Genomic DNA, 23,705 nt, shown 5'->3' with positions numbered 1-23,705 from the left:
AGTTCTAAATCTTGAGCAGCGTCCTGGAGCTCCACATAGTGCAACATAGACATTAAAAAGCAGCTGGGGCTCAGGTCTTTAGCAGGAACACCCCCTAATGCTGCTGTATTCAGGTGAAAATCAGTCCCAGAAGCCAAAGACATAAACAAACTCTTGTATCACCCTCCCAAAGCCATCTGACTCTTGCTCACATTTACAAACAGCTCAAATTTCCAGCATCACTTCCAGAAAGTTTTCAGAACTCTGCTGATTTTTGTCAGTCTGCTCTTCTCTACATTTGCATCTGTCAGCTAGGCTTTTCTTTACTAAAACCTATTCGAAGTAGACTGTTACATTTCTTCATTTCCACAGTCTTCCTCCCCCAGAAGGGCCCATAAGGTTTCCAGTAACTCAACAACAGACTGATGTTCATTCTCATTGTGTTAACATAAAAAATCTGGGCAGCCATTTCACTTACCCACATGCCTTCTGGAGCATCAAGTATACAGTATCTGTACTTGTCCCATAAACAGAGTTTAGAAAACCTAATCTAATACTCGTAAGAGGGAAGAGAGCACCCACGTGTGTGTCACAAACTGTAGATACACAAGTATGGACTGACTGGGCCAAACTAGCGTCAGACAAACCCAAGGAGCTGCAACTGGTAAGGGAGGACAAGGAGCAGGTGAGGGGAGGAGAAGAGTCAGGCAGCCACTTCTGTCTCACTCCTGCAGAGTCCAGCGCGCTCATACATCTAACTCAGCAGCACGAAGCTCATGAAAAACCAGCCCACACACCTCTGACTTGCACAAATCCGGTATTTGTGAGTGCACATGGTCTGCTAGGGCTTCAAGCAGACTTTGAAGACAGACGCGATGTCCAGGCTCGATAGTCAAGGCACAGTCTGTCCATTCTATTCTGCATTAATTTTATTGCATTTTTTAATATATTTGTGTGTATACATATATGCATATAGATATATGTATATTGCAAGTCCAAGGGCACAATCGTGCTCCTCTGGATTCAATGCCAAAATTTAGAATAAATAGAAAAAAATCAAGCCTTCTAAACCGAGTGAAAAACACGCTGTTCATTACTTTACATAGCATATTTTTGGCTCACTGACTGGGGTTTGAGAAGGAGTTTCAATTTTCTTTGCTRTCACAGACTTGCCTGATCATGGATGAATCATTTAGTTTTTCTGTGCCTCAAGCTCTCATCTCCAGAAATGATGCTGAGTACTGCCCTAACTCTCTGGTGAGTGGTGAAAATATATTCATTACCATGTTTTCACATACTTAGTAATGAGGACCATGTAGGAATAGAAAAATAGATTTCCTTGGAGTATTTTACACTGGATTTCTTGCAATGCAGATGGGCAGAGGGGAGTGGGAGGCCATGGCTGATGCCACGGTTTTCTTTTTTCCCCCTCTTCCCCCCAGCCTTTTCCCAAATTATCCTCTCAGGCTCAAAAGTTTTAGAGATCAGAATTTCTTTTTTTTTTTTTGGGGGGGGGGGGCATGTCACTTAAGTGGCACTTATGTCAAGAAAGGAAAAAAAAAGAAAAAAAAATCAGCATTTCCATCACTTACCTTCATACAGTAGTTTACTGAAACAAAACCAAAAAGCATATGGTAGGACCACGGTGTCCCACATTTGCACCACCTGAAACGTGGGCTGCTATTTGGTTGAAATGAGCTCCCGCTAACGATGCCTATCCCGGCCTGCCCGATTACATTGCAGCTCGGTCTACCTAATACCGAGCGCAGCGGCTGCGTCCTGTCTTGACCCAGCGCTCCCCTGCTGACAGCTTGCTGCAAGGAAGGAAACATTTCAAGCAATATTTGGTGTGGTGATGAGGGGTCTGTTTAATCAAAACAAGGAATAATTGAGAAGTGACTCCCAGTTTCATCACCGAAGTGCAGAATTCAAAGATTTTAACCCTCCTGTGTAAGTGAAAAATCTTCGTATATTGTGAAGCTGTCAATTATGGAACATACTTCATAGCCTATATGCTTGGCTAGGATTTGCATGGGGGATTAAGGGAGTTAGCAGCTAGCCCCTGTTAGATGCCTATAATATTTCGAAACCTAACTCTCACTATCTTCTTCAGAAAACCTTGCCATGACTGCCAGAAGCTATATTTAAAGTCCCTGGGTTTTTTTCTCCGTTATATCTACTACTTTGACATCCTTTACCCCAAATGCTAATGGACTTATTTCATTATTCTCTTCCGTGCAGTGTCTGTGGTTAATTTTAAAGTAGAATCTGTTGTGAGAATTTGAAAAGCTTTTGAAGCCCAGGTAATTATTAGCTTCAGACTTCTGTAGTTTTGGACTTCCACATACCCTGATGCTTCCTTACCCTTTTCAACTCATTACAAATGTTYCCTAATTATTAAGCATATGTGACTTGTGAGCAATGCCATGCATTATTAATGGACCGGTCTCTTAGAACTCAGCGAAAAAAAATCTGAAGTCCTCATGAAAAGTTGCTACTGTGAAAGTAGTAACTTTCCATATTTAATATCAATGAGGCTTTACTTTGTCAAAAGACCAAAGTAATATGATTGTATTAGAAGCTAATAACATGACATTTTTCTTCTGTTAAGTAGCTTGCATTTTTAGTACCATCTAAAGGGAGACAGTTTTTCTCCTCTATTTTGAGACTTGTCTTAGTTAAAAATGGCTAAATTCCCTTTCTGCCTAGCAGTAAACTTTAACAGCAAAGTTCAAAATCACTAAAAACATTTTATAATCTAAATATTGACACATAGTTAACTATGCAACTGAGATGGATGAAATTACTCAAACATAGAGGATTTTGTAATCAGCATCACCCTTTTTCCAAAAGGAACTGGACAGCACTCTCAGCTCCTGGACATCACTGTTCTCAGCAGGGGAGAATTTACTGCAACTGTTGCAACAATTAGAGACACCCTTGGGTGAAAAACCTGGCTGTTTGGTCAATCAAGCACAAGGTGAWTTACAGCTGATGGGTATTTGAAGATAGAGGCTACACATGTTCTTCTTGAATTGATTTTTCTCCTCGTTAGTCTTTTAGACTCAACACAGGTGGGAATACACCAATCTCAGCATGTCCCTCCCTATTACCCCTCCAGGTCAAAACAAGAGGAGACTGAGTTCGCTTCTGCAGCAGGAAACAAGTTGCTTTTGGAAGACGGGGAAGAGACACGGCTGCAGCGCTGGGCAATGCAATCAGGGCACGATGGCTGTGCACAGCACTCTGAGAAACCTCAAATGCGCCTGCGATGATGGATGATGATTTCATTTGCGGTGAGCAGGCAAAAGAAAGGTTACGATCAAGCCGCAGACAAAACCGGAGCCTAAATTAAATCCTGGGAAAAAGATCTTCCAAAAAAACCAACCCCTCTAAGGCTAATGAAGTTGAATGCAAAACTGTTAAATCAGCTTATGAACAACTATTATCACAAAGTGCTCATATATCACTTCCACTAGCCAAATATCAGATATATGAAAAGGGGGAATACAGCCAACTGTATGCCAGCACATTTAGTAAGAGRAAATCAAATCCTCTGCCTAACACCAGAAATTAAAAATCAAGCAGGGAGCCAATTTACTCACAGAGATATTAATAAAGTTCTCACTGATCTTTATAAACTATTGAATAGTTCCCAATTATATTACGGTGATAAAAAAAGGCATATTACATTCATTAAGAATTCAGTAAATTTTTCTAGGCTGTTTCAAATAGATTAAATTAAACAAGAAGCAAAAGCAACAATCCCTCCTAGAGGTACTTTTAAATGTGAATTCTGACTTAAAGGAGACTTGGATGGTTTTGATTACCATGATGCATTTACTGAACTATACAGTCTCCTCAATCTCTTGAATAAATCTTTGAGGGGGTGATATCAAGACAGATTTCTAAATACATATATATAGCTGACTGAACCATAGTATAAAAATTTTAAGCTGTGTTGCCTCAGGTTTTCGTTGTTTTTGAATACAGCAATTGCAGTATTAATGCAAGACCTTTATCATGCCAGAATCCTTATTAGCTGAAATGCAAGAGTTATCACCTCTGCTCTTTGCCTGAAAAAAGGATCACATTAGATGACCTTTTTTTTTTTTTTTTTAAATGTATGCCAGTGGACAGGCTGGAACTAATTGGATTCAAAGTTTTAAGAGTCAGAGTTACCACAGAATCCAGCTGTGTTTCAAAACATTTACTATCAATAAACGATACACAAAGAGAAATGAACTCAACCTGAGTTTATAGAGCTGAACTCTAAGACAAGAAATCATTAAGAGGACAGAAACGAGCATCTTTCAGGGTTCGAGTCCCTCCTCCAAAGAGGGCTGAAATTTCATCTCATAAGAGAACACRACAGAAAGGTGACTTCGGGACCTTTCTCTAAACAGAGCAGGCAAGAAGACATGAGGATGCGTCATGAAGCTCTCCAAGAAGCTGCGTGATCCCAGGGCTGTGGCCAAAGCAGGAAGGTATTTGGCCATGGCAGGGCGAGCTCTTGGACACGCTCCGTGTACAAGACCCCAGCTACTTGGAGCTGAACGGATAGCCGAGAGTTACAAGAATATCCTCCRGGGACATAAATCAATAAAAAGGTAAGTGTACTAGGGGCACGGAAATGTAAAGGACTACAGCTGCTGCTTTCAGATTGGAGCAGTTTTGTGAGGCATGCCAGGACATTGAAAGCACATTCAGTTCTGAAGAATTAGAAACAATTCCCCACTATGGACTAATGAACTAACACGTGCATAACAAACCTGATGTTTAAAGGACACATGCTTAAATAAGAATCTTAGAAGGAAAACCTCAGAGAGAGTACAAAAATGGGAATGAGGTGGAAAAAGTGAAAAATGATCAAATGCTGAAAATGAGACAACATCTACAGGAAAATCCCAAATGCCAAATTGCATTAGTTCCAGCAGATTTCTAAACAGAGGTAAGAGAACTCGTAATGGAAACGGCAGAAGATTTACTTAATGTTTTTGTTGAACATAAACTCTTTCCTCCCTAGGAGAGAAAGCRGCTGGATCAGGTTTTGTGAGGCGGGTGCACAGATGCAGAGATTAAGTAGTACAAGAGGGGAGCTAACTCTTCAGTTTGTGACTTTCGTCAGAGGTGTGCAACACCGGCTCGTGTTAGATCTCCGGTATCTCACGCAGCAGGAAGGAAACGAGCTCATCGCCTTCTCTTATTGGCACAACCGAGGTGCAGCAGCAAAGTGCTTTCAAAACCACCTCCCTCTTAAAAGCCAAGAACTGAGGCACAAAGGGCATGCAGCTAGCAATGTAAGTCTTTAAGTGGCAAAAAGCCTCCGCAGCTGCACCGACTCGGAGGAGAGCCCTGGGATCTCTTCCTTGCTAGTTAACCAGGATGCAAGAATTGCCCCCAGGCTATGTTCACCTTTCCAACAAGCTAAGCCTGTTGTGCCTTTCATGTATTCAAACAACCGTGTCTTACACCAGCTGATGAGAAAAACTACAGGCTGCAGTCAGGGAAACTGCGACCATGAGAAATGTAGGCCAGCTGCCCTCACCTTTCCAAGGGTAGGAGTAGGAGGAGGCAGTGGCAGAGCAGACTAAATGGTTTATGTCCTGCCAGCATGAAGCAGAAGGACAGATGCACAAGAAATTTGAATTGGCCCGTCATGTAAGCCAGCGTACTCCCCCACAAATTCCCCATATGCCTTCTGGAGGCATCCAGTATCAGGCAGGCTGATAAGACCTAGGTACTGGCCCCAAGGTCCGGGTACCTCCTGGAGCTGCATGGGCTCGGTAACATTATCAAACTCTTTAAAAGAGGAGAGGAAAAAAACAAGAGAAAAAGAAAAAAAATAGTTGCAAGAATTTTTGACCAGCCTCAGACTAAGAAAAAGAGGCTATGAGAAGAAGCCTGCTTTAAAGTGGTACTGCTGGTCTGAACATATGAAAGAGCAAGTCACAGGACAAAGATTTAAGCATATGCAGAACCCACAAATCTGTCCTCRGGATGCCTACACCAAACATACCGATGCTATAAATACTGTTTTAGAGAAGAAAGATCTGACTCAGTGAAGCTAAGTGTTTTTGTTTGCTTGCTTATCTCTACACATGGGTTTTGTCTAGGTTTTAGTTGTAATTTGAGTACAGACTTTCCTTATCTTTAGTGARCTTCCTCCTCTTTTTGATTACAAGAAGGTAAGTAAAGGCAGGGAGGTATGGGACAATACTGAAACAGGAAAAAAAAAAATTGTCTTAATGGGTCAGCTGTGCACCCACTTCAGTGCTACCATGGCTGGTGACTGCAAATGCTCTCAGGCCTCTTCCTTCCCTCCCACAGGTTAATCCAGGCCTGCAGGTTAAAAATGCAAAGGAATGCCTTGATAATAGGCATCAAAAGCAGGAATCAGTCCATGCTTTTTAAAACCAATATTTTACATATTTGAGAAATTTTACAGAAAACATGTCTCTGATTTTCCACATGCTAAGTTTTGAGTGTTCAAAACTAAAATTAAATGTCTGGGCTGCATAGGAGGACACAAAAGGAAAGAAAATAGGACATTAACCATTACTTTCACATGCGCACTATCTTTTAGGTCATACAACATAATATACAACAAATTTACTAGTACATAATCCCATGAGTTTACAAGGAGACATGAAGTTCCTGTTTCAAAGACCTCAAAATCTAACCAAGACAAAGGTGACAAAACATAGGGGAACACCATCAGAGAGGAGAGAATGAGAGGATTACTTATCATGACAAAATAAGCAGGGTTGCTTGAAGATATAGCTTAATTATAAAGGAGGATTTGAAGGAAGAGGGGGAGCGAATGCTTGGCAGAGAACTGGGAGACAACCATAGGCATAGGAGTGACATAAAAGGATGCACAAAAGCTGGAGAGTTGAGAATGGGGATAGATGATATGGGAATAGGTGAACGCGCATTAACCTCACTTTTTTTTTTTTCCCCTCCATTCCCTTCTCTCAAAGACTCTCTCTAAAGTTAAAAGATGCTCTTGGATATTTGCCATTCAGTTGGTGAAGCTGAGAACACACCCCTGCAGGCCCATCATGGGCCTAGATTGGCCTAATAAATCACTTGTCCCAAGACAATGCAATTAAGCCTAATTAGCCAATGCCTTTATTCCTAAACAGTCTCTTCCCAGGGGAGGTTTTAACTTTTGGTTTTTAAATTAGCTCAAGGAGCTAAATTGCTSTCATCTCCTTGGCAAAGAAACAGTTCATTTTTACCTTAATATGGGATACTTTATGCACTCCAGAGACAAGTATTGCGTGCCACAAATAGCTTACCGATATATTACTGAGCAATTTGAGTACGCTAGGACCAGCGACAAATCCTTCTGCAAACTTGTACACTTTTATCTGTGACCGCTAACTTTTGACCTTGCTCCATTCAGTGCAGCTTCCTGGAAGCCCTCTATATTGCTTCTGCAGATCCTCTCCTTCGCCASGGTGCTCTGATCTGATATAATTTTCAGAAAAGCTGAGCTATGCAGATCTGGTAGACTCCAAAGAAAGTAAAGGTCAGTGAAAATTTGGCCATCTTGGTCTATTTTTCCTCGAAGCATTTTAACCAAGAGCAAATATAGTTCTTTGCAGTATGGTAGATATTTATATCTACTATATATACACACACACTATACTATATGTATATCTACTATATATATGCACACATTTTATATATATAAATATATATACATGCTATATCTATCTACAACCTTCACCACCTTTTTGTGACCATCCTCTTGTCCCAACAAGAACMACACTATTCCACAGGTACATTATTTTCACAGAAGCTTCAGCCATTTAGTTTGGGGACTGCGTGGCTCTAATGAAGAATGGAATAACAYAGTGTCTCCTTCAAGAGAATAACTAGAGGAAGGCTCAACAGGAGCTACCAGCCCTGCCTGGAAGGAATCAAGCAGACACTTGCAAAATAAAAAATACTGAGCAAATAGGATCTGTCACTGGAGCTGCGGTATGCAGAGCTTCTGGGAAAAGGGGAAAGTGGAGATGCCAGGCACCTTGGATATCTTATTTTTGTGTATTTTATACCAGTGTAAAAGTTCACAGATCAAAACTAKGCAGGTCTTTATAAAGGGTTCCCATATGTGCTCTGGCATTTTCATTGGGACCATAAGTCAAAAAGGAAACCGATCTAAAAGAAAAGGTTGATTTCTCACCTCCATCTGCAAAGAATTTGTTTGAAGATAACTATTTCATACTAGCTTTGAGAAGCACAGGGTATCTTTTTGGGTTTTGTTCTTTGATACTTTTTTTATCCTGCAATAAAAGCTGACATGCTCTTTGGACATACAGCACATGCAGCATTTCTCCACATCACACAAACTTTTTATTTTTAAACTCTACCTGCTGCGAGTCTGTGCTAAAGTTAAGTCTTGATAAATCCTTTCATTTTAAACACTAGACTGTGTACAATTTTCATTTAATCCTCTGCCAAGGCTTATCTACTATTCTCCTGGATGCTTTACATACATTTACTTCCCTTTCATCTTTTAAAACTGTGCCTTACTTTTTATTATAGGGATTCAGCGAGGTCTGTTCTTTTCCCCTATCTCAGGGCTCAGCAAGTTTCCCTCCCAACCCTTAYGCCAGCTGACAGCAGAGTTAAACTCACCGTACAATTATAACTGCGGATACTCGAGTGTGAATGCCTAGCTTCCACACTACCTTTACCCCACACACTTACAAACATTCACATTTCTGTATAGCTAATTTGTTTGGTAAATTTTAATTATCCTTCTTTATATAAATGGAAAAAGTGAGGAACAGAAGAGAAAAAGAAGCTTTTTCAGGACACGACAGGCAAGGCAAGCTGAATTTCAGCATTAGTTGGACACCTTAGGGCTATCTGTGCCTTAGAAAACATCGCCTCTGCGACATAACTGAGTTCACAGGGACAGTCTGCGACAGAGGATCAGGCAGGCAGTAACTAGCCACACAGTTTCAGTACTACTTCATACTCCTGCTCTGACCAGGCCTTTCCTATTTGAAATCCTCCCATGGAGACATCACCCTAGSACAATTAGCCAAGAATAGATTGCATTGTGATATATAGAGCAGGTATTAAAAAAAGCTCTTCAGTATTAAAAAAAGACTTCAAAGGAGCTGAGATCATGTGAGAAGAGGGATATATTGGGCCCATATATGTCAGATTGATCCAGTTTTACTACTAAAGGAAGAAAGATGGAGGCCTAGCAAAAGACTGCCTGACACATTCAGGTAAAGATGTTAATGATGATGGTTACAAGATGTAAGTTTTAGACCCATGGCCCTTGCAGCGAATTAACGAATCCAGCATCAAGTAACCAGCATCCCCACGYGCAACCAGGGAGTGCAGAACAGGGCAGGGGACAGGGGGACCTCTATCTTCGTAGCCTTGGTCTTCCCACCACCAGGCCTGAGGATCCAACCTTGCTCTTGTGCATGAGTAACCTTCTTAGCTAGCAAATTGCTGAGGCTGAAAAAACTCGCAGGAAGCTTACAGGTACATAAAGAAGGAAAGTGGCAGAGGTATTGCTTTTTATCTGCTGGATATGACATGCGCTGTTATTGAACACCACCAGTTTTGGGTTGCCTTGGTTTGCACRTAGGTTGCCCCAACCTTGGTCTGCAGACTCCAAGCAGAAAGTGGCTTAGGCAAGCCCTTTCCTGGTGGAGGAAGGCTGTTAAAGAAACAAATGCGTCTTCCTCCAGTTGCATTTTAAAAGAAAGCAGCAGCAAATAATCATTGCGTTGTCTCTAGTCCAGGGACCAGCTCTGGGAATGCCCTTTGGAGCCACAGATGTGGGCAGCRCCTGGAGGGGAACCTGGTTTCTAGGAGAGGGCCCAGCTGCAAACTGAGTGCCCGCTCCTTTACACCATTAACATTGCAAAACTCTGGGCACAGAAAAGCACACTCGAGGTCTGCATCTTTGAATTATGGTCAGAGCATACATTTATTATTAAAATATAATACATTACTGATATAAAAAATAACTACCTAGCCAATAACTTGAAGAAAATAYGAAGGATGAGACAAATTAGAAAATCCATACAGGTGGGTAAAGTGACTCACATAATATTGGCTGCAAGTTAAAAACAGTATTTCAGTCTAAATGACAAAAGGGGATCAGCCGGATTGGAATTTAATCAGCCACTTACATGTGGGCTGAGGCACACAGAAATGGAGAGTTGGGTACTTCTGCTTTTGAATGAAGTTGTCTGGCCACTGGGTGTCATCCTTGATTCAGACGACAGCTGAAGACTTTAGATACAACATAAAATCCGCAACTTCCAGAGCAGTTAAATTCCACTCTATTTGATTGTACAACATTCAGCAAATTGCTCTGCATTTAAATCAGCTATAAAATTGAATACTTTGACATAGACAAATTCTCCTTTGTCTCACTGCCTTATTTGGAGACCTGAAATGGCTGGTTGATGTGGAAAAGAAAGAAAAGTAATGCAACCGGGGCATATTAACTACAAACAATTTGATGAGTGATTATCAAATCTTAGGAAATATGAAATAACTATGATTAAATAATGTTAACGGTCTCTGCAGGAAGTTTGGAATTGTATCCTTAATTGGGTCCCAGGCTGAAAAAGTCTATTTCACAGAAGCATTTAAGACATTCAGWATCTAGATTCAATACACAGGTTAATGACTATGTATGAAGAACTTGGTTCAGAAAAAACTCATTTAAGCTCCTACCTGCAATACCAAGCTAGTGCCCTCACAAAAGTTTCAAAATTTTATCAAGGAGGGAAAAAAGGCCTCCAAGTCCTTGAGGGTTTTTTTTCCATTCCTCCTATTGCTATTCTGTGCTTTCTAGCAGGCTCACTCCTTTTTGGCGCCCTGCATCTTCCCAGACTACCCAACACAGCCAGCGCAGACAAGCTGCACCCCGGAGCCTCAGCCACCGGAGTTCCCCAGAGCAACGAAGGAGATGGCCAAAGAGTAACTAGGTGATGGACAATTAAAAGGACAAAAAAAAATGCAGTATAATCTGGGAGGAAAGGGAAGTTTGTGAAGTAATCCAGAAGAATATCCAGATATTCAGAATATTTTTTTCCAGTGTTCACATGTGAGGATCAAATCAGCTCATGACGGTCATATATCTTTATAACGAGTTTTCTGTTACGGTGACCGAGAAGAACTCATCAGCGTTATTTTGTTATCTACCAGGAGTCTAGACAGTCTAAAACCAGCACATGGCACAGTGAAGCTGCTTATTATAATATTATCTCTCGCTGAAACCTGATTTAGTTTGTCTTCTTCAAGCTAAAATAAAAGCAAGTGCCAGCAGTTTCTCCAGGTATTACAGCCAGAAAGAAGTGTTTACATTTGTCAATGTATTAAAAGTCTTAAACCTACTGTTCTTAATATACATATACAGACTACAGTCATATAACATTTTAAATAACAGGTTTTTTTTTTTTAATGCAGCTAACCTCTGTTCTGACAGCACAGCTTTTCATGGATTATAAAGTCTTTGAGAACAGAGATCTCCATGTAATGCTTCCTAGCTTTACCAGTGGATATAATTTTAATGAAAACATGCCAGCATTAAAGAGCTATTAGACACAGAGCTGAAATTGGCTTTGATTTTGTTCACGAACTGGAGACTATGATGATTTAAAAAATCCATTTTTAAAGGAAAAAGTTAAGTATTCTCTTTACTTTAGACTGTCTCATAGGCATGATTGGGCTACTTATTTTTTAATATTATAAGCATTCTTTTATAATTATATTTAGTTGAGCACTGATGGCAGATTTCAAGGAGAAAATCTATTTAAGACATGAACATGTACATTAACAATTTCAAAATTAACTAAAATTAGCATAAAATAACCCATCTGAGGTAACAAAGTCAGAAAACCAAGTTATCTAAACTTTTACTGCCCTTTTCATTAATGCAATAACTCAATAACAAATATATGGCTAACAGGTTTTCTTTCAAGCAGTGACTCGTTCTTCTGCATCTATACACTATATATATATATATATATATATATATATATATATATCCCAGTATAACATGACTTCAGTCTATGACTAGGAATCCTTTATACTTTGTCACTTTCAGATCTCAACTCAAAGGGAAAATATTTTCTCATTTTACCTTCACAGCACCTTTTAGCTTTACTTGGGTACAAAAATATACTTACGCTGGTTTAATACTCTGGGAATGCTTCTGGTGAATGTAGGCAGCAGCTAGGCCTCCTGCTCCAGAATTTAAATACTGTAAAGAATAAATCAACATGTACACATTTTGTGCTCATTATCTGTAAGGTGTAGCTTTCCTTCTCTCACCCTGCCCTATAAAACAGGGCAATTTTAATATTTCTAATGGCTTCTAATTGAAGATCTTAGCATCAATCTTAGCATTTGTCTCAAAGTGTAGGCCTAGATAAAAGCAGATTCATTCTTTCAGATTAGTTCTAAAATTATCTTTCTTGGCTTATACATAATAATTGAAATGTGACAGACAAATTCCATAAAAATTGAAGTAAAGTTGAAGCAGTCCCCTATCATAATATGTATAGATTCCCCCAATAAAGTAATTCAACTATACCTATCAACTTCTAATGTCAAAAGAAGTTGGCAGAACTAAAGACACCTTGTATAATGATCTAAAATTATTTAAGTTTAGACAAGGATATTCTCTTATTCAGGAGCCACTTTTGAAAATCCTGTAGCTGCAAGACCTCCTCCATGTGGGGTATAACAGGAGGGCCTCATCTGACAACGGCCAGAGCAGATGTTCCACCACCACTCAAATTCATCTGTCAAGAGCCACAAGAGCTTTCAGGTCAAACAAAAAAATTGCCAGTATTGACTACTGGAACTGTTCATAACGAAACTGTCACCCAAGTCCGTGTACACCTCCTTTTTGTGGCTGTGTTCCAAACATCAAGAAAAGTTAAAGATTCCTGGGGGAAAATAAGTCTATAACAAATGGAACCAGCACTGCTACTTTATAACCAGTCCTAGAAAGACGCATTGAATAAATCGGTTCTAACAAAATTCCCTCATTCTCAGAAGCCCAGAAATGAAATAAGAAAAGTTCTTGTAGTGCCTCTACTTCAGCTGGGATTTCAGTAGCAAGTGGAATAGAAATGAAAAGACCATCTACAGTCTCAGATAAAGGTTCAAAAGGTCTTGATCAATGGTTACCAGTTTGCTGATCCACCATGGAATTGTAATAATTATGGAAAATATTCTCAAACATTGAATCTATTTTACCTTGTAGGAACACCAGCAGGCAAAATCTACTCCCCAGTCATGTAAACGAAGCTCTACGTTACCAACAGCGTGAGCCAGGTCAAATCCCACAAAGCAACCCTGCAGCAAAGAGATATGCAATACATTTCTTATGAAGATAACCATCACTATAAAAATGATCTTTGAAAAATTATCTTTTGAGCTGCATGCACTTGCATTCTATACAGCCATCCTATCAAGTCCCATCTGTTTTGAGTTATTACCAAAAACAAGTTTTTTTACAGTAGATATATATCCAAATCATGATTTTTATGAGCTTGTCTCTTCTAGGACATTTGAACATGGTTTAGATCTCTAAGTTTATTCTTATGGAATAAAGTGGAATAACTTGAAATAAATATTCAGAATGAATAAATTGTTTCAAACACTTGACTTATTATAACAAGCCCTAGGTAGAGACTAAATAGTAATAATATACATAATGATGCTAGCCACACAATAACAAATGCATTCTAAGATACACTTATACTTGAGGTCCCTCTGATTTTCTCCGTTTGAGAATCTTGCTCTTTGGGAATTGAAATGGGTTGAGAAAGCATCCTATGCAGCACATTGATCTTTAAGGACTTTTGTACGTGACCCTGAAAGCTACAAAAGCATTTTCTCATTTCTCCATGAGAAGTGATGTGTTTATTATAGCCACAATTTGTCTAGGGCACTGAAAAAGAAAAGCATACAACTACAGAGGTATAGATCACAAAGTAGCAGTTTTACACACGAACTAACCACTGGATGGCAGCATTTTTAAACTAAAAGCCCAAAAAAGTTTTTCCAAGCCATGCTATTTAAGTGTAGAGAAATAAAACTGCCTTTTGTGTCTGGACTACAAATTAAATGCTGTTTTGCATTTTGCTTTAAAAACAAACCGCCTGCTTGCAAACAGCATGGTAGGAATAAGAGTGAGAGCATAGGCTTCAAAAACATCTACGTCCAATAGTAAAACAAAGGATTTTTCTTAAGTCTCTTGCTGTTTCTTGCACAAAGGGAGTCTCGACTCAATTATTTAAACAGTACACTCAGAAGTAAGTTAAGACAAATCAACTGAAATTGTGAAGTTAATGCAGAGAAGTTGAAGCACAGTGGAGCCCCATGGGAACACGCTCATTCAGAGATAAAATGGCCTTGGTTCAGAGAAATAAGCTACAGCAAACTAAAGCCAATCTGCTTCTGAATAAGAAAGTTATCTTAGAGTTTTAAGACATTAACTTAACTTCAAAACTTCAGTTGAACGGATTTTAACATTTATGGGTATGCCTTTGTACATATGTCCCACACAAACATTTTTTGAAGAATCGCAGAATCACAGAATGGTTGWGGTTGGAAGGGACCTCTGGAGATCATCTAGTCCAACCCCCCTGCTCCAGCAGGGTCACCTAGAGCACATTGCACAGGATCACATCCAGGCGTATTTTGAACGTCTCCAGAGCAGGAGACTCCACAACCTCTCTGGGCAGCCTGTTCCAGTGCTCTGTCACCCTCACAGTGAAAAAGTTTTTCCTCATGTTCAGATGGAACTGCCTGTGTTTCAGTTTGTGCCCGTTGCCTCGCGTCCTGTCGCTCGGCACCACTGAAAAGAGTCTGGTCCCATCCTCTCAACACCCTCCCTTAAGATACTTGTACAAGTTGATAAGATCCCCTCTCAGCCTTCTCTTCTCCAGGCTAAACAGGCTCAGCTCTCTCAGCAAGAAGTTCTATCAGAAATTCATTGCTTACAGCAGAAATACTGTGATATACTGACAGAATGAATCTTTCTGACAGTACCTTAACAAAATTTTAAACAAATGGTAGTTGCTCATTTAAAAAAAAAAAAAATCTGAGCCTTTCCCCTGTCTATAAGTGATAAATTGTATTAAAAAAAAATGTTTAAACACAGGGTGACAAATTAGGAAAAAACTGTAGATGACTGCCATCCCAAGAAGTTCAAAGAGGTAGGACAAGACTCCTTGGGATATGAGAAGGTAGGATGCCCTTGCAACCAAAGCACTAGAAAGGGGCATCCTAGCTACATACACACCTGCAACCAAACCATGCCACAAGTGCTCCTGGGCACCAAAACCACCTGGGACAGACGAGCTTGCACCACCACTACTGGCCTCTCCTAGCTCTCCACAGGGTGGCCACCCACTGGGACATAATCCTGGAAGGTGGTAGCTGCTCTCCTCTGCTCTGAAAGGTGCTGTTTGACTTACTAATTTGATGCAGCCTGAAAACCAGGTTCAGCACCACCAGATTTCTGCACGACCTTGGGAAAGCCCACTCATACCATTTTGCTCAAGTTGTCATCTGCGAAATGGGTGGCACTGCTTTCCTTCCCCAGGGAGGTGTCTGGCACTCGAGTTGCACGAACAGCAAATGTTTAGTCACACAGATTGCATATTTTAAGTAAAACAAACTGAAATGGCTCTTCCTGCACAAGCAGAACAGGGATTGCGTGGGAATGTTGCTTCCCCAAACTATGGGAATAAACAGAGCTCTCCATCTGGCTTGGGCAAGGAAGAGGACTTGTGCTCTCCCCTGCCTCTTCCATTTTATTTTAACATCTAAAAGTCATTTCTGCAGCACGTCTGGATAGCTGCTGATATCCAGCAGGTAACAACTCAGCATGGACAATGACATTTGGAGAGAGGGAGAGAAATGACAGCTTCACACAAGCAAAGCTGGGACATTTAGAAAGAGAGACAGGAAAAGAAATGAAGATGAAGGATCTTAAAGCTCTTCCTACTGGGACTCAAGAGATTAAAATACTTTACATACTGTACAGAGTCAGTTGAAAGTTCAATCTAACTTATGAAAATTGCATTTGAAAGCTAGAGTCTCCTAGAAGCCATCCATTTCTTCACTTGAAAAGGAGTAAAATGACTCAACCAACCCCCATCCTCTAAAGCAAGCACAAAATATGAAACAAGGAAAACTGTTAAAGCCTCTTCAGCCTGCTGATGGAGTCTCTGGCACAATACATAGTAATTTTGATTTATCCAGGAGACCTAAGATGGAAAAATAGCCAGAGGTAGTTTTTCAAGCTTAACTTAGTTCATTTAATATTTAATGACTTAATGAAGCTGTCTATGTGCAGAGCTTTCACTCTGGGAGGAATCTTAACATACRCAGAGAACTTAGGAAATTGGCTTAAAAAATGTAAAAGGAAGTCAGTAACTTAATTCATAAATAACTGACCTTACGAATCCTAGGACATTCTCCAGACKTCCTGAGCTTGCAGCTCAAATCTCTAGCCAAGTCCTGATAGAGTACAACACTACAGGATCTTATTTAGACTGTACATTAAAAGAATTATTTAGACCATCTCTGTAGGACTTTGCTATACTAGTTGACAAGTGTTTTTTCCTTCCCTGCTCAAGTGACACCTCCACCTTAAATTTTCCCCATCTTAGTTGCTTGCTTGTCAGCTCTCCCCAACCAATTTTTTTTCCAAGAGCATGGGGTCATTCACTGTGCTTCACCACCAGTAGGGCGAGCCTTGCATTTTTGCTATGAACATGACTTTCTCAGGTTTATCCTCTTTCAGTACAGATTTTAAAGGACTTCAGCATTCCTATGATAATCTAATGTCTTGCATGAGACAGTTATTCTAACCCTTACTGGCTTTCTCAGCTCTAGAAGCTCTTGAGGGAAATGTAGCCTTTAAGTCCACATGCTTACTATCCTGAAAACTTGCAAGCCTGGGAACAGAAACTGGACACCATAGAAGAGAAATTAAGCCAGTACGCAATACTGATGACCAATTCTAGAAGGCAATAAAGCCACATCCAGCTAGTGATCTTCTGGATGGCATCTGCATTCACCCTCCATCCATCAAATTAATTCTCCAAAGAGCTGAAATATCTGTATAGCAACCTATACCATGTCCACTGAGGAAGAGCACTTGATCCTAATGTCTCTTAGCATTCCCAAAAAGGCCTTACGAAAGAGAAATAACTGCTCACCTGGGAGCCATCCAAGACAAATGAATGAAACCACCATATTCTTGCTGTGCTTACTGACTTGTGTAGGCAAGAGCTGTGCTGACTGCCATTGCTAATCCTCAACAGGGAAGCAAGGTGCTCCTTGCTCCAGGGACATCTTACTCCAGTAAGTACTGAGCATAAGGACCCAAGTCATCTCTGCTCTCAGAAGGCCAGATGGGAATGCCGGCATTCAGACACGACCTGAGAAATTCCTGCTGTCACACTGCAAAYACAGGAGTCATTTAGAAGTACAGCACAAATAACTACTCATGAAATGAAATGCAAGAAAAAAAGTTTAACAGTTAGGTAAGATTTAATTAAAGAGATTACCAGCTATACCTGTTCCCATTTGCAACTTGCTTCTCAACAAAGGTTGTGTATTTCTTCACTAGCAAGTACTTGCATAATCAAAAATAGCAAGAATGTGTGCATACCTGAACCATGTTAAATGGTTAAAATAAAATATTACAAGACCTATGTTAGCTTTGTTTTAACCCCCCCCACGCACACACTTCCTTTTGTTCTTTTCCTATCCACTCTGCATACATCTCTCATCTCATCTACATTTAGATTAGTACAGCTATACACAAAAGTATAATATATGTTAACCCTCTAAGAGACTTGCACTACTTTAACCTGGACTGCAACTGCTTCATTTAACACGTTACTGCCAGTTTGTGGTCACTGCTATTGCCAGGTATCTCACAGATGAGATGGCATGTGCTGTCTTCACACCTCTATGCTTGAGTAGAAGCATTGCATTTGAAGTTTAACCAGTTTCTAAATTAAAGACAAAAAGGTCTAGATTAAAATCAAAGCATTCCTGTTCAGGGTCATCAGCTAAATAAATTCAGATTTCTTGAGCAGGGAAGGCTGTTGTTTCCTTTTCATCGTGTTTCCTTCTCCTCATGTGCCTCCAGTTCAGCAGATCCCTCTTCTCTCCTCTAACCCAACAACAGCTCCCAGCATCAGCTCTGCTGGGGAGTAGAGGAGAGGAGCCTCTCCTCTACTTCTGAAGACCAAGCATTTTTATTTTGGGTAACCAGAAACCCTGAGACTTACAGAAGCAGCAAGACACAGGAAAAGCTCTTACCACTATTAAGACAGCAAACTCTGCCAATTTAATAGCTATTCAAGTAAATATTTGCAATATGAAGATGTTTAAGTGTGCTATAACTGTATGTTACATAGTGGTTTTGTACAAACGTCACAACGCAGAGAGCAGAATCCATAGAGACATTGAAATGTGCATATCTGACAGGAGAAGAACAACAACTGGGCTGGCTCAAACTTTTAAATTTTCCTGGATATCCAAGTAGTTCTTCAGGCTTTTTTTTTTTTTTTTTAATATGCCTGTGATAATTCAGAATGCATGAATCCACATGGATCAGTCCTAAGCATTCTAACTGCAACAGGGTGGTAATTAAAATATATATATACACACACACATACACACACACATTTTTTGAAATCTCTGGAAGAACAGATCACTGTGAGAGATGGGCAACGAGGACACAGGCAAGATGCGAGGACAAAGCACCACCTCATAAGTCGTGTTCAGATTCTTGCGTAAAGAGTTAAGGCTGCAGACACCAGAGAGGATTATCTCAGGAAGAGTTTTTAAGCTTTCCCTGACAAGTTCTGGTTATCTTCTTAGATAATATAAACAAATTCATTTTCACTCCRTTTAATGAAGTACTGGTAACTATTTTTCCTCTGAAAGAGGGATTCTCAGCYGCTTTGGGCCAGTTTATAACTTTCAGAGAAACCGCAGAGCTTTCAGTTGGCTGAGCATGTGGCCCAAGGTTTGGAGAGCATCTTTAGGGAGGCRTTGAAGCGATAGGTTTTTCCCAGGTTGTTCATATTTACAGTATAAGGAGAAAGATTTCTCTTCCAGACACCTTTCAGACACATCACTGAGCGAGCAGATTTCAGAGAGGCAGCCTAGTACGCGTGTAGGCGTTGGCTGGGGAACGAAAGCTTTGCTGCCACCAGGAGCGAGAGCAAGCACAGAGCTGGGTGGCAACATCCTATTAATAGACTATCTTCCCTTTCAGCAAACTTTTCAGCATAGCCTTTTGATTATTTATTGTTAGAAAAGGGCTGGAGGACCCTCAAGGAAGGCACTATGAAGATGTCATTTTTAGAGCTACATAGAGCTAATACAGACATAGACCCCAGTTTCCCTCTCAGCTGATTTCCCTCAGTTCCTCCTGGATTTCTGCATCCATCTCAGGAGTCAGTCTTSTTTTGTACTTTATTCAGGACCAATTTTGTTGCTAGGTGCTGCTCAGCGAGAAAATGCACTTCTATATCCCACAGGCYGTACACTAACTCTTGCACCTGTTCTGGTCTCCCAAAGGAGATTTTACCATCACTTTACACACCAGCATAACTTACACTCTGACCTCCAGAAAAATGTCCCCTGACAAGCCCACAACAACTGAAGATGTACATCCCGATGTGAGTCAGGAGCCTCTCTAGAGAGTTAAAACACCAAATATAAATAGTTAGCTGGTTTGCAGAAATCCAGAAATACTAAGCAGCTTTAGCCTTGAGTGGCTTAATCTTAGATGAGATAAGGTATAGGCAATAAAAGACTGCCTATAGAGAGCCTGGTGACCGCTTGTTGATAAGATGACTTGATTAAAAGCTATTTTCTCCTGGATTCCTGAGGCAATCAAGATGGTTAAAGAAGTTTTACAGCTATGTCCATAGAGTAAAGTCTCTTGCATGCTGGCTGCAAGTTCCTGCGGCTGAGTCATCACTAAAACATAGTCATCCTGTGAAGCTGATGTACTCCACATTGTGCCTGTCTCCGGAAAACTGATCAGCTGAGTCAGAGAGCTGCCGGCTCTGCGGGGAGCTCACCTGCCCCACTGGCTGGAGGCAAAGAGCTGTGATAGCAGATGCCAGCAACGGGGTGGGAAAAGAGGAATAGCATGAAAGTCTGTTGAAAAGCAGAAGTCTGACACACGCTACCCTAACCTTTAAAGGGAGTCTGCAGCTACGATTACCACCTCCTCCTTCACTGAACTTCTTGAAATTCTGTTCTTGAACAGTCCGGTAGAAGGTTAATAGTCATGAATAATCTCTCTCTATACTTTAGGTCACACCTTTAGGATGACTATCACAAGGATATTTCTTCATGACGGCYCTCAATCCTCCAAGGATCTGCAGACAGAATGTTTTCTTTTAGCAGAGCCCCACAGGTCTCCATATGTGCCCTGCTCTGTTTCACAAAAAGTGGAAATTAAAAATATTTCACAAGGAAAATTGATCTAAAATTGGTGTTAGGGGGACAGTTTTGGAGCATTTCTACCTTTTCTTGGCCAGCCTTTGTTATTCTGGGGATGTCAAACAGCTGTCCCGTGTAGTACTGCACTCCGCTGAACAGAATTACGGCAATAGAGTCCCCTTCCTTCTCAATTATGGCAAGGATATCTTCAATTCTCAAGGTCTCCTCCCCCTGAAACAAAGTTAAAGCACACATTTTACATCAGCTCTGGCAGTAATGAAACTGTCGTTTCTTATTTCATAATCTATATTTTACTATGAGCTGCGCTGCTTGCATAAGGAGATCAAAAGCAAACCCTTAGCATGGTAATGATATACAAAGGTAGTACCATGAAGTAGCCTATGAGTAGGTTACTTGGAGGGAAAAAAAGAAAAAAAAATCATTAGCAAACTTATCTTGAAGGTGCCAGTCTTAAAAAGTCTATTCGCTTTGTATTCTATCATGCTTCACAGTCTTTAATATTTCAGACAGTTTTAATTTACAGTATTAAAAAATATTCTGGTGCAAACAGCATATATAATGATTTTTTTATGTGGTATCTGAGTTTTGTGACACCCACAAGGCTTAAAAGTTGTCTATCAGCTTCACTCTGTACTTTTCTGATAAACGTCATATCCCACAGGAAGCTATTATAAACCTGCCATATTTATATTTCAAAAACAATAAGCCTCGCATCATCAAAAGTACAAAAATCCCCAAACCCGGGGTCATTAAATATAGAGGAATTTCAACCAAAAAAAAAAATCTCACTCTTGATTCTTTACAAGAAAATTACTGCCCCATCCTCCTCTCATCTTCCTAGCAAGGGATCATGTAAAACACGCCACCACCTAGGGATCAATTAGGGTGTGAAAACCTAGAATTAAATTAGACTTGTTACTGAAAAGAGCTTGGGTAAGACTGTGGAATTGAAAGTAACTATTATCTCAACAACCTTTGCAAATCTATCAAGCATTCAGGAGTAGGCTCTTTACTCACAAGATGACTCAGATTTCAGAAACAAAAGGTCACCATCAGTTTATAGTTAGGTGGCAAAGTTCTTAATACCCTGAAAGTGAAGCAAGGCAATCTTTCAAATGCATCTGAATTGCATATTACTCAAAGCAGACCTTTCCCTTGGTCTGCGCTGATAAAGATACAATGGTGTTCTTGTCAAGGCAATTTTTTATGTTAGGACACTAAAAGGACATTGGGGCTTCTGAATGAACCGATGAACTGCTCCGTTTTGCAGTTCTGTTAGGATGCTGTCTGCTATTGCAAACAGGAAAAAATAGGGAAAAACAACATTTTTTTGTTCTTTAGGGTAAATGTGCTAGTTGAACCAGGCAATTATAAAATGGGTTCCAGTATCAAAGAATACACAAATAGAATACACAGTGCATAAAATCTAACCGAAAGCGTTAGAAGAAACACAGATTATAACTTATGCAGGCAGACACTGGGATATCTGAGAGCATATGACCACACTCATGCAAAGTACATGTCTGCCATTAGAATTAGCAAGGAGAGCCGACATATTTCTCACCAACCTCCCGTGGCCGTATCATGAGCATGCATTCCTCCACATCAAGCTCATGAAGTCGAAGCTGGGATTCAACAACATACTGCAAGAGATTTCCACATACTGCACGTCAGCACAATTAAATGATAAAACAACAGACAGAACAATAGCCGAGCGCATTACAACTTCAGAAAAGGGACTTGGATGCCTGCCTTTCACTAAAATTAATGCTTGAAATCCTAATCCAGCTCAACGGAAAAGATTCTAAGTTTGCTTTGGTTTGGAAAAGATCAGCATTTAATTCATATCATCAGAGAGCAAGGACAAAGTCAAAGTCTAAATCCTACAGGATAAGTTTACAGAGCAGAATGAGGGTGGAAATACGGTAGAGGCATGGGCTGTACCGCACGCCAGCGAGCAAAGCTAGCACGGGTAACAGCCGCTGAGCAGACGCAGCAGCACAGCCTATAGCTCGCAGAGCTAAATCCCAGGCCGTCACATCCGCGCTGCTGTCAGTGCAGAGATTTGGTTAGCACACGTATGCTKGCCCTTGCTATCCTGTCTTAAATTGGCTGCACAGCTGGAGGGAAATGAGAGCTCTAAACCCTCATCCCATTTTGAAAACCTTGCCCACTGATTTTATCAATCAATAACGCTTTGGAGATGGCATAAGAATTACCAAATAGCACTATAAAATAGTTCAAAATTACATGGCAGGGACTAAAGTGACTGCCAGCACGCAGGGTGTTACTGAGGTGTCGCGGAAATTTAAATAGATGGATTCCAAACGCACCAGCGCGCTCAGAACAAAGGTGGCATTAGGATCAACGCTGCTTAGAATAAAGGCAACTTGAAATTTATACATCTGTGCCGCCATCTTCGTTACAAATAAACCTGTTAGTAGTTAGAGTCATTTTTATTGCACCTTAGAGATCAAATTTGTTATCAATTTCCAGGAGTTTACTGAGTTGATGATAAAGTAGCAGTGGGCCACAAACGAAAAGATTAATTTGTTCTAAGCTCTGATGCACGGGCTATTGTCTCCCATTTTATAGCACACAAATTATGTTTGAACTAGTAATCTAAAGTGCTAAGAACAAACACTTCCATCTCTGTCTGGGGATATATAAGTGTTCATGTTGTGAGTTTGTATTGATTTGGTTTCATAAAGTAAAACAGCAACAAGAATTAATAAAACATTTACAACTTCAGTTGATTTAGGCCAGTAGTTTGCTCAATGTCTTTAAAAAGACTAATAAATCAATGTACCCATTCAATCTTTTCCTCTTGTAACATTTTTTATTTGAACAAAAGGAATAAAGCTACAATCTGTAAAATATGCTGAGCTCAAAAGCTTCTGACAGATTTTTTTATTGTAATGTTACTTGGACAAGATGAGCTAATAAATATTCAAATCAGGCTACTGATATTCTTTGGAAAAATATGATTAATAATACAAATATGGTGAAATATTAATTTCTTACATGGTCAGAGGGAAAGGCTTTGGCTTCCAGAAGAATTTTATAGCGTCTTGGAGTAGGCTTAAAAAAAGATAGCTGTTAGGAACAAAAAAAGATATGTTAAAACACATTAAGCAGAGGCAAGAGAGAGATGCTTCCAGTATATTACTTAGTAAAAACAATTTTACTTTTACACAGGC

The 23,705-nt window shown here is 40.1% G+C and overlaps 1 protein-coding gene across 5 annotated transcripts in view; it reads right to left on the bottom strand.

The window, feature by feature from the left end:
- The window catches only part of KYNU (kynureninase), a 59,247-nt gene that overhangs the window by 11,419 nt on the left and 24,123 nt on the right, over positions 1-23,705 (bottom strand). For 3 of the 5 annotated variants that reach the window (XR_003257338.1, XM_026089086.1, XM_026089087.1), the window contains exons 6-10: positions 23,530-23,601; positions 22,074-22,148; positions 20,569-20,715; positions 13,246-13,344; positions 12,168-12,241 (exon numbers count right to left, since the gene is read on the bottom strand). Coding sequence is in view for 4 of the 5 variants with exons in the window: in XM_026089086.1 (XP_025944871.1) it covers positions 12,168-12,241; positions 13,246-13,344; positions 20,569-20,715; positions 22,074-22,148; positions 23,530-23,601 (467 nt within the window). In the remaining variant the exon portion in view is untranslated. Of the gene's footprint in view, positions 1-9,848; positions 11,281-12,167; positions 12,242-13,245; positions 13,345-20,568; positions 20,716-22,073; positions 22,149-23,529; positions 23,602-23,705 lie in introns of those variants that run through there. The other 2 variants (XM_026089088.1, XM_026089089.1) reach the window with 2 other exon arrangements.

The sequence above is a fragment of the Apteryx rowi genome, unplaced genomic scaffold (assembly GCF_003343035.1).
Source record: "Apteryx rowi isolate R43461 unplaced genomic scaffold, aptRow1 scaffold_8, whole genome shotgun sequence".
NCBI lineage: Eukaryota > Metazoa > Chordata > Aves > Apterygiformes > Apterygidae > Apteryx > Apteryx rowi.
The sequence above is the reverse complement of the archived record's forward strand: the minus strand, read 5'-3'. Positions and strand labels throughout refer to the sequence as shown.